Source organism: Chiloscyllium plagiosum, unplaced genomic scaffold, assembly GCF_037043375.1.
Source record: "Chiloscyllium plagiosum isolate Xiang-an unplaced genomic scaffold, Cpla_swu_hap1 HiC_scaffold_10, whole genome shotgun sequence".
Lineage (NCBI taxonomy): Eukaryota > Metazoa > Chordata > Chondrichthyes > Orectolobiformes > Hemiscylliidae > Chiloscyllium > Chiloscyllium plagiosum.
Window position 1 is genome coordinate 28,733,826 of NW_028270148.1, and position 12,132 is coordinate 28,745,957.

Genomic DNA, 12,132 nt, shown 5'->3' on the forward strand with positions numbered 1-12,132 from the left:
ACTTGTAACTAGTGGAGTGCCAAAGGATGAGTACTGGGTGTCACATCTCTTTACAATATATATTAATGACGTGGATGATGGAAGTAAATATGCCATCACACAGTCTGCAGAACGAAAGAGCAAGGTTGACTGAGTGTGAGGTAGCTTGACAAATGGAATATAATGTGGACAAATGAGAAGTAATGGACTTCGCAGGAAGAATAAAATGCTGAAGAATTTAAATAAGAAAATACTCCAGAAAACTGCAGCACAGAGGGATTGGGGAGTCCTCATTAATAAATCACAAAAAGCTAGCATCCAATTTCAGAAGGTTATCCAGAAGAAAGATGTAATGTTTTATTTCAAAGGGAATGGAGTATAACAATACAGAGGTCTTGCAAAATTTCTGGAATACTATGAATAGTTTAGTTTCCCTTATCTAAAGAAAGAGATACAGGCATTGGACGGAAACCAAAGAAGATTCACAAGATTGAATGTGGAAATGAAAGGCTCCTCTTACCTGGAAAGATTGAGAAGTTTGGGCTTGTACTCATTAAAATATCTCACATTTTTAGGGGGCTGTACAGAGTGGTTGCTAAGGGAGTTACAAGTTTCTTGTAGGAGAGTCGGGAATCAGCAGATTCAATCCCTGAGTAAGGTATCACCCATTTAATCCACGGGGATAAAGAAGAATTTCTGCTCCTGAGGATAGTATGTTTGTGGAATTCTTTATTGCACAGGGCTGCTAAGGCCAGTCACTAAATATATTCAAGGCTGAGATAGACAGATTTTTAATCAAGAAGTGAATCGAAGGTTATTGAGACAAGGCAGGGAAATTGAAGTTGAAGGTTATTAAATCTCATGATCTCAACAAATGGCAAAGCAGATACAATGGACCAATGACCTATTTCTACTCTTGCATCTTATGGTCTTGGTGTATGAAGTGGACAAGGTTTTTGTGCAGGTAAAACAAGTAGTTTGGAAAGCTAAGAATGTTACTATTTACAACAAGGAAAATTGAATACAAAGTGGGGAGATTACTCTTCCGTTACACAGAGCATTAGTGATAACACATCTACATACTGCATTGCCTCTTTTTTTTTAAATCATTAAAATGTAAATGCATTATGAGCAGTTTAAAAGGCTTTAATAAACCATGACCTAGAATGAGGGTATTGTGTTGACTGATGAGGAAAGTTTGGATAAGCTCGGCTTGATCGTGATGGAGTTTAGAAGTGTGCAAAGTAGATTAATTGAAACATTTTAAGTTCCTGGAGACCCTTGATGGGGTGAATATGGAAAAGATGTTTGTTTTTCTTATGGGAGAATATAGAACTAGGATCACTGTTTAAAAATAAGAGGTCACCTAATGAAAACCGAGATCAGGAGAGTATTTTTTCTTGGGGGTTGTCAGTCTTTAGAAGTCTCTTCTTCAAAAGGTAGCTGAAGCAGAGTTTTTGAATATCTTTATAGCGGAGACAGATTGTTGATGTGCAATGGGTGAAAGGTTATTGAGTGTGTGTGGGAATGTGGAGTAATCATTTCACCCGTAGTCTCATTGGGGAATAGAGCTAGCTCAGTTTGAGTGACCTACTCTTGCTCTTAACGCATATGTTCAATAATTACCCCGACAACCTTGACTTTGCATAACCTTTTTGGGTTTTTTTGCATAATAATAGAAAAGATTGGGAACCCACATAAAATGCTCAATATTTGTGGCATCCACTGCCTATCCAGATGACTTGCTTCCATTTATTTGGCCATGGATTTATACCTTACTGTGAAATCACTGAGGTTACTCTCAGCTAAGTAATTCAGAATGCCCAATTGCCTTGCACCGATGGTACATCAGCCTTTGATCCAAATAGATAAGTTTAAAATTAACTGTGTATATGGAGTTAAACCTTCCTTAAAGTTTGAATTATTTTGATGCTGGAAGCAAATGATGCTGGTGGGCTATTGAATGAGACAACATCTCTTTGTCCTGTAACAAATCTGGTACTTGATCAACGAGGATAGTTGGAGTAATGCTAATACAGGCCATTCTACCAGATTTTAAATGGGACTTAGAGTGATGGAAGCTATGGTCGTGAACACTTGTAGATGGATTTGCTTAAAATAAGTAGTCTGTTAAATGTGCATTGCTCCTAAAACGCAGAAATTCTTATTGATGATGTTACCCAGTATGGTCACGAAATGTCTGAAGACAAACCCTCAAGCTCAGCGAGCTAACTTAAAGACCTATCATAAACCTGAGCTACAAATCTTCTCAAAACTCGCTAACAGATTGTTCTTAATTTTGAATAAAACTAAGTTTAACTATTTGTACTGCTGAAGGAAATAAGTGGACTAACCTATTTTAATTAATTGTTTTTGTTTATGTAATACTAAGACTATTGCCCAAAATCTCTCAAGTTCACTTAAAATGATTGAATTGCATTGGAATTGAATTTGGATTCCAAAGAAAGATATCGGGTCCTTGTTAATCCTGATGACCATTAAATGTATTTTTGATCTATATGAAGATTTTTTTGAACAGGAGAGTAGCAAGAGCTGTGACTGTCAGGATTTTTGATTTTGCTATCGCAGTTAGCCACACAGCTGAGAATTACTGCCCCTTCACGAATAAAGTCTGCAATGCCGTCAGACTTGACAGAAATGATTGAAATCTCATTCTGATGACTCCATCCTACTCCCTAAAATCATGAGTGACAAAACATTATGAGCAGGTCTCTAACACTGTCAATTTTACTAGCAGCTTTAAAATCGATTCAGAGACCGACTGACTGACTTGACTGTCTTTTAATTGTTGTGTCCACTCTTGAAGGATTGCATTTTAGGCAAGCAAGCCAGTTATGAACTGTTTAATAAAGATAGTGGCTTCTCCAAGGTTAGCATGTGAATGGGGTCTACTGACTTGGTTGTTGAAGGTGATTGCATGTTGCATTTTAGAGTCTTGCTCTCACACTTGTGACAATGTTAGTGACAGCCTTGGCATCGTCTCAGATACCGTAAAGCCAATGTTTCTTGCTGGCATGGGCAATAGCATGAGTTCTACTGGGAAGGACTGAAATGAATGGGGGAGGAATGTTATAGGGTTTTGGGAGCTAACAGTTTACATGTCAACATGATAGTCATTGTGCTTTGTAATAAAGGTTCCTCTATATCACATTGTCTCAAACAATTTTTATCTCTTTCAGGATAACAGCATTAATCTCCTGTTCTATCTGGTTTCCTATTATTTGCGTAATTTTGACAAGGTATGTTTTTTAGTTACAGAATAATTGCTTGTTTTTGGTAACTTTTGAAGTAATTTTTATGGACAAAGTAAATTATTTTAGATTTGCTAAAATAAGTTGGTATACATTAGTTACTAGATTGAGAAACAGGGAAATTATTTTCTTGCAGTTGATAAATTCCAAATGTCTCATCTCAGGATGCAGGTACAGAACAAAGTGTCTTCCCCATGCCAGAACCACAGGACTTGTTTCAAGCTTCCCAAATGAAATTTGAAGACTTTGAAAAGGACCTCCGTAAACAGAAAAAGGATTTGAAAGGTAAACCATTTTCTCTTTCGACTGATAGTCCATGAGCGGTGTACTTGTCATCTCACTGGATTACTATGACAGGAGCTAGAAACAGAAAGATTATCAAATCAATAAAATTGGTAGCTGCTACTTTGAATGATTTTATTGTCACGTGTATTTTGCAGTGAGAAAACAGTAAAATGAAGTGAAAAGCTTTTCCAATGTCACCACAATCTGGTACCAATTTGAATAATTTAAGAATAATCATTGCTGTACAGTTGGTCCGTGCTTCAGCTTAGCTCACGCACATATTGAATTCATATAAAAAGTAATAATGAAATAGATGCTGATTTTGTAATTAGTGTTATTTGCTCAACAAGTGGAGCACTCTTTGAATATTTTGATTCTTTTCGCTCTCAATTTTCAATCTTCTCTCACAATACCTGTGTATTTACACCTGTATTAATAAGCAAGATCAACTGCGCAACATCAACGGAGATGGGCATTGTGTCCATAGTATTTGGAGGAACGGGCAGCCTCAGGGCATTTTGTATTGTACATATTGCTATCCCACAGTGAAATAACAAGGTGTATAATACAGATTAGATTACTTCAAATCAATGGTGGAATAGCTTTTCAGCAATATACTTTGTAATTTTCTTGTCTTTGGCCTTGCTTAAGTTTAGTTAATATTTAATAATAAATATTCTGACCGAGTACACCATTAATCATTGCTATACGTCTTGCCAGAATGTTTTAACAATCATGTCATTTGGCATTTGTCTCTTACAGGGCTAGATTATTAGTGTGACTGCATTATTGTAGTCAGGTAGAATAATTTTCAGCAATCATATGCTGGTTGAATAAGTGCTTAAGCAAAATTTGGATTTAACAACTCATTTTTTCAAATTTAATGTTGCAATTTTAGTTTTTATACAAGATATTCTTCAGTATATGGTGTCCATTAGCAAGGCCCTGTTAGCTCAGAGATTCTTATTATCTGGGTTTTGTGCAGGACTCAGTAATCGGCCTTCAATAAATGTGTTCAATAATTGAGCAAGTGAGCAGAAGCAATAACGTAGAGAGGTGGTATGGCATATTCAGCTTTCAGTACATTGCATGTCCTCAACAGCTCTACATAGGAGAGTAGGATTAATTAGTACTTCCAAAGACATGGTGCAAGTATGATGGGCTGGATGGTCACCTCATGTGCTGTAAGATTGTATAACTTTTGAATGTATACTTTATTGGATGATGAAATAATGAATGTTAGCTTCACTGACCAAGAAGCTGAACCAAGCACAAAATCCTCGAAACATTTGCTGGAAATCTGAAATAAAAACAGACAGTATTAGAATTACCAAGCAGGTCAGGCAACAGAGTTAATTTTTCAGGGAAATAACCCATTTAGAAGAACTAGGAAAAGTAAGGTACTAAAGGGGTTTGAGCAAGAAGTGGGTGGAACGTCACCATCCTGGTTTGAGGTGACCCTGAAGGACTCTCCTTCTCAACCTCTTACCTTGCCTGAGGTCTGGTGGCCCTCAGGTTAAATCCCCACCAGTCATTTCTCTCTCTAATGGAAAGAGCAGCCCCTATGGTCTGGTAAGACCTTGGTGACACACGGGTGGAACACTGGAAAAAAAAGGCTTGTGATAGGGTGGAACACAGGAAAGAAAGAGTGTTTCACAAAGACTTTCAGTAATTAACCATTTATTATTCTTTGAACAACCATGGTTGAAGTTATACAAAGGTTGTGTGCACTTCTTCCACTTCTTATTAATGAGTAGTTCTGTATAATAGGTTTCAAGTAGATAGAGTGTGATGATGCTGTCACTTTGTGGTTATTTTGTCCAGGTTGGTTTTTTTTTTCAATAGAGGTTGTAAGGCAGGGATACCAAACTGTCACTAAGAAAGTAAACAATTTGAGGCCTTTGGGTTTTTTTAAAAAGTTGGAACAATGGAAGTAAACTTGGTGTGGTCAGTTCTCTCAGACCAGGTTTTCTAGGTTTTTTTTTGTTTTTGATTTTTAGGTTTAGTTTTAAGCAGAAGCTGTTTGGGGCTTCAATGAATGTCTCCCGACTGCTACTTTCTTTGAATCTTCTTTTGATGTTTTTATTTCCCCTCTTGGGTGGGAGAACTACATGTGAGAATCTGTGTCTGAATTATCATTTTGCCAAGGAGTGTGTTTATGGGACATTGCTACATTGAAACAGGTAATTAGTAATAGGTACTATATATATCTTAATCAGTTAGGTTTTCCCAATAGTTAGGTTATTCTATATTCCTCTTTCTTTTGTTTGTATTTTAACTGTAATGTTTAAATAAATCGAGTTTTGCTTAACATCAAGTAGTTTAACCAGTTTAAAAGTTGCATCACATCTGGAATGCTCACTTCACATCTTCCTTCAAAATAAGAAAACACTAGGGTCCAGGCTACCTTAAATTATTTTGAGGGGTCTGGCCTGGTCTATAACAAGGACGAGGGGACAATGATAAGTCAGTCGATGATAAATTGATGAAGGAACAGTATTGAACCACTATGTACTTTAAATGAAGCTCCCAACAGCAACTGTTTCACCTCCACATGCCATAACTTCGTGAAAACCCAGCCTCGCTCTTCTTGGAGGCTGATGACCTGTAGTAACCAATCTGCTTTTGTTCATCTACAACCATCGGTATCCATCCTTGACAAGCAGAGCAATTGATGGCTTTGTGCTCAAGCTCTATTCTACAGTGCATATCACAGCATTCATCAAGCGACTAGAATCAATTAAAACTGCAGCAAGGTGTTTTTAGATCTTTGAAGAGTCAACTCGGGATTCAAAAATTCATGCTCTTGTAACTTGCACACCTTTTGGTCCTCTCCCAGTTATACTCTTGGAATCCCTATTTTGAAATAAATTCCAATTTGCAAGTAATAAACTAAAACCTTCCAAAGATTTGCTAGTTTAAAGCAGTCCAGTGCATAGTGTTCAAATTCGAGTTCTCAATTTTGAGACATGAATGCTACATATTCCCTAAGATTTGTTTCAAGGTGACGTTCTGATTGGTCAAAGCTTACCGTCAGAAAAATGACATCCGAGAGAGACAGTTTATTCTCAGTACAGATTGAACAGAGAAATGCGAAAACATGCATCCATGTTAACTTAAGTCATATTTAGCAGTAACTGCCTGCCTTGTGAAGAATACCGGAAGACTAGATTGTAATAAGCTAACGATTAAGCTGTACTTACACCCAGATATTTGAAATTTATCTCTACCTTCTTTTGTAATGATTGCAATTCAGTTAGGGACATGCTAATTTGTAGTTTCTATTCCCATTTGTAATATGGCCAAAAGGTAGGATTCAGGGTATAGCTGATTTTGCTAGCTACTTTTAAGTACCTTTGAATGATCTGGGTCCCAGCCTAGTGTCAGGAAATGACACAATTTTAATTAGTACACTCAGATCCAGACTTGGCACTTCAACTGTTCTTCAACCCAATTGACTGACATGCTGGAAAGAGCAAAGGCTCGTGGATATTTAGGAGTGTGTAACAATGTTAAGTATAAGGTTGATGGAATGCTTACCTCTCTGCACAGCTGGAGCAAAAAGGCACTCTGGTTAGCCAACATCTGGACTAGTCCTGCACACCACAACTTGGAAGGGGCACAACACAGATTCACGAGGAAGTCACAAGTAACTGCATGGGTTTGATTAAGGCAAAATTTCAAAACTGGTATCATATCCCCTGAGACAGAGAAAGCCAAGAACCAGTTAGATTGATTAATTGTTTTAAACTTTGAAAGGAATGAATAGGTTTGATACTGAAAAGCTTTTTTTTTCTGACTGGCTGCTGATGTTTACAAAGAGGAGGTACAAACTCAAAATCGGAACTAGACCATTCAGGAGGCATGCTCAAAGCCACTCCATTCAATAATTTTAACTGTAAGCTGGATAGATTTTTACCAGACAAGGGTGTCAAAGAGTATGACAAAAAGCAGCTGGATGAAGTGAAACTACACATTAGTCATCATCCTTTAGAATGGCAGCCAAAGTTCAAGGGGTTGCGTCCTCCTTTCTGATGTTTCCCTGCTTTACACAAGTCCTAGTTGCCCCTATAGAAGATGTTGCACTATTTCACTCATCTACATGGAGCAATTTGCATTAAGTTAACAGAATAAGATCAAGTCCAACAATGGGTGCTCTGTATTTGCCAGCTACTGTAAATTCTACCTAAAAATATTAATTTAAAATCATACTGCATAATGAGATTCTGCAAATCATCATCACCATCAGAAGAATGCACCTGAAATGTAGCTGAATCATGATTTATTTTTTAACCAAATGTAGACTTCTAGTACATTTCTTGAATTTAATTCCTGACAGTGTGCATGCTTCACATTTGTTTTCTTCATGAATTGAATAATTCATTCTTGATGTCTACTTGCCCTTGTAAAGGTAATAATTACAGGTCTAATGGGAGCTGTAGCATGGTTACCTGCAGTGTGTTATACCAGAACATAATACTGCTTAAATTATGTTGTGTTTTGATCTCCTTCCTATAAAATACTGTGCTCTCATAGTCCCGCTGTATTGTGCTTTCAACTCTGTTCTTCCATCGTTGACCAGCCTACTGCTTGGCAGGGTACAGTTTTCTCTTCATTTTACTATTTGCTTCAGTTTTTGTGCATTACCCTTTTTCAGCTGCTTTTACCCTAGGTCTAAGCTAGAGAATTCGTCCCTAAATCACTTTTTCCTGTCCTGTCCTGTCACGTCCTGTCCCGTCCCGTCCCGTCCCGTCCCTCACACATGCTTTATGATGTTCTTTAACACCTACTGTTTTCCGGATAAGGTTTTGGTCTTAATATCTCTTTATGTGGCTTAATGTACAGTTTCCCTCTTGTCCTCTGTTCTGTGAATGCTTTGGTATACTCTACTGCATTAGAGGTGCTATAAGTCTAAAATCTCTTTTGCCTACTCAATTACGGTTGATTGCTAGCTAATGTAGGGTCATTGATAGTTATTCTTGTGATACCCGTGGTTCAGATTGTTGCTTTCTGTTTCAGTTATTGCAGTATACGTTTGCTTTCAATTCAAATGAAGGAAGGTGTTTGAAGAAAGATGCGAATGTTTAAGGTCCCCTCCCTTTGAGAACTTAGGCCATTTTAATCAACTTCAATTTGACTAATCTTGTCTTTTTAAACGGGATTAGTTCTCTCACTTGTTTTGCTTCTAATAATTTTGGTAGACTCCACTCACCATTCATTTGCAGACTCAGACATGCTTCTTAGGATGGAGTCAAATTGTGGCACGCTGCACGCATTTATATAATAACAAAGAAATTACCATCACAGAAAGGGATATAGCTGTGCTTTAATCCCCCATGCTTAAGTTTATCCAGCCTGATATATAACAGACTGAGGACCTGCTATTGCATGACGCTGTAACACATCTCTGCGATTGATTTGATTTGATTTGATTTGTTTTGAGAAAGTACAGCTTTAAGATAAAGTTCCAATCACACACTGATTAGCGTAACTGTAATTTAACAGTTCTGAGCTCAACACATTGATAAACCTGGTATCTGAAATGAGACAATGCAACGTAAAGCAGATTTGTCACTCTACTTTAAAAGTTATTGAAACCCATTGTGAATAGGTTTATGAGGTGTTTAGGTGTGTGATCAGCAAAAAGTATACACTCATAAGACAAGTTTTTTTCCCAGGGTGAAGGATTCAATAATGAGAGGTCGTGCTTTCAAGGGTGAGAGATGGAAAGTTTAAGGGGGATGCACACAGCAAGTACTTCACACAGAGGGTGGTGGGTGTTTGGAATGCATTGCCAGCAGAGGAGGTCGAGGCAGGCATGGTAGATTCATTTAAGATGCGTCTGGACAGATGCATGAGTAGGTGGGGAGAAGAGAGATACAGATGCTTAGGAATTGACCGACAAGTTTAGACAGTACATTTGGATCGGCTCAGGCTGGGAGGGCCGAAGGGCCTGTTCCTGGGCTGTAAATTTTCTTTGTTCGTTGTTCTTTTATGTTGCAAAAACATGAAGACAGTTGAAAAACATTCCTGCCTTTTGTCTGCTTAGACCATGTTTACTCCAATGCAAGTCCCCAGGCTTACATTTTTTAACCACTTGAAAACTTCACTTCCTTAAATATTCTCTATAACCTTTTTTTTTAATTTGTACTGAGTGCTGATTGTACATTAGCCCATTGCCATTACAACCTCCATCTCTCCAGTCTTCCAAGAACATTGTGTTCCTCCAGCTCTGACTACTTGTACCTCTCCAATTCCTTTTGCCCTACCCGTGGTTAACCACTAGGTTCTGAGCTCTTGAATTCCTGAAATGAATTCTGTTGATTCTGCTCCCCCACTCCTAGTTTTAAGACCCATCTTAAAACAATGCTAAAGTTTTCATAATCTCTCTTAATATCTCCTCTTTCAACTTGGTGTCAGGTTTTATTTGATTATGTGACCTTTCCACATCTAATGTGTCAAGCCCCCGAACTCTCTTTTATGTTTCAGTAAGTTGCCTCTTTTCATTTGAACTCCAGTGAGTACAGGACCAACCGACTCCATCTCTCCTCACACATTAAGTCCCTCCATACCTGAGATCAGGCAAGTGAATCTTCACTGGAATGTGTCCAATCCCAGTGTGTGTTCCCTTAGATAAACTGCCCAAAACTGTTCACAGTATTCCAGCAGTGGTCTGACTAGGCCCTGTATGGTTCTAGCAAGACTTCTATTTTTATACTTTGGCCTATATTTCAAAAGGAACAATGTATACAAGGCTGTGGACCAAGTACTGAGAAATAGGATTGGAATAGCTAGGTGGTTATTTTTTGATGAAAGGCTGATGCCTAAAGTGTTGATCTTTGGATGCTGCCTGACCTGCTGTGCTTTTCTAGTGCCACTCTTTTCGACTCTGATCTCCATCATGAGCGGTCCTCGCTTTCTCCTGGTTATTTTTGTCTAGTAGAGACTTGATGAACTGAAGGGCCTTTTTCTGTGCAGTAGGTAGCCGTGACTCGAACATTTCATTTGCCTTTTCTATTACCTGCTGAACTTGTACACAAGCTTTTTGAGATTTATGCATGAGTACTCCCAAATCACACTGTTGTAGCTTTCTGCAGTCTTTAGCCATTTAATGTTCAACTCCTCTATTCTTCTAGCCAAAGTGCATAGCCTCACATTTTCACACATTATATTCCATCAAGCCAAATATTTGCCCACTCGCTTAACCTGCTTACATTCCTTTGTAGACTCTGTGTCATCCTCACCACCTGCCTTCCCACCTATTTTTGTATCAACTGCAAACTTGGTTACAGTGCATTCACTTGTCTCATGCAAGGCATCATTGTATATTGTAAATAATTGACTCCGCTGGTTACTGGTTGCCATCCTGAAAATGCCCCGCTCGTACCAACTCTCAGTGCAATATTTATAACCTGTGTTTGTATTAATTCAACTTGCTGTAGATTTTTGTAAACAAAGGCAAGTTCTGTATTCAAACCAGTCACCTTTAAATTTTTTTTATAATTTGTTGATTCGAATGTGAAGTAAGCATTTATTATTAAGCTTGCAGAATTATTTGTTTAAAAAAAGTTCAAGAAAATCTTCATACAAAGAAGTTGATTGACTGTATTGATCTAAGGTTATGCAACCCTGTTCATCATTTAGACAAATCACTGCAAACTAAGCAAATAGACGGGAAAGCTTGACTTGCTGGCTGTCGCCTTCTCTCCATGTTTAGTAAACGTCTGTGGCTAAATGCAGTTTGTTCAGACTAACGACACACTTTGGATAGGAATTTAGTCTGGGAAACTGAGGACTCCCAGCAGGTAGCTGCATATGGGCTATATTGAGACTGAGTGAAATGTTTGTGCTGACGTCACTGTGACAAAGTGGGCTTGTTTGATCCAGTTTTCACCAAAGTACTCATCTGATACTGCTCAGATTTATATCCTGCTGTTTTTATTAAATTTATGACCGCGACACAAACAGCCCGGAAATAATGTCACCGTGGGAGAACAATCGTTTTATTTTTGAAAACTGGAAATTGAATTTAAAAATAACTCGCCTAATTTTATTGTTTTTCTAAGGTCTCAAAATCTGTGTGGCTCTGCAACTCTGCAGTGTAAAAGTAACAGATTTGCTACCAGTGCCAACTTGTACCTGATGAACAGTGGGCACTCGAGCTTCTTGGATGACACTTCCACTTCTCTTCGTCCATGTCCCCCATCTCCCAACCTAACCAAGCTAACCTTTTGGAAAATGATTCCGTCTCTGCTTGAAACTTCTTCAGTCAAACAGAAGCAAAATGCTGTGGATACTGGAGAACTGAAATAAAAACAGAAAATGCTAGAAGAACTCAGCAGGTCTGCCTAACATCTGTGGAGAGAGAAAAACGGTTAATTTTTTTTTTCAGTCCAAGCTGACTCTTCTTTGAAAGCAAGAGAGGAATCGTACTGGAGTTAACATTTTAACTCCATTGTTCTCTCCACAGATATTGCCAAACACGCTTGGTATCTCCAGTACTTTGTTTTTATCTCTTTGATCAGTCTGCCTTGGGCGAGAAATGAGAGTTGAATCTGTGAATCACTATTTTACGGCACCATGTATCAATACTGTT

General features: G+C 38.1%; 1 protein-coding gene across 1 annotated transcript in view; it reads left to right on the plus strand.

Annotated features, from left to right (window-relative positions):
- Nucleotides 1-12,132, plus strand: part of fmn2b (formin 2b) — a 479,925-nt gene that overhangs the window by 322,561 nt on the left and 145,232 nt on the right. Inside the window, exons 13-14 of the mRNA XM_087990994.1 lie at nucleotides 3,180-3,239; nucleotides 3,416-3,536. Coding sequence (XP_087847120.1) covers nucleotides 3,180-3,239; nucleotides 3,416-3,536 — 181 coding nt within the window. The remainder of the gene's footprint in view (nucleotides 1-3,179; nucleotides 3,240-3,415; nucleotides 3,537-12,132) is intronic.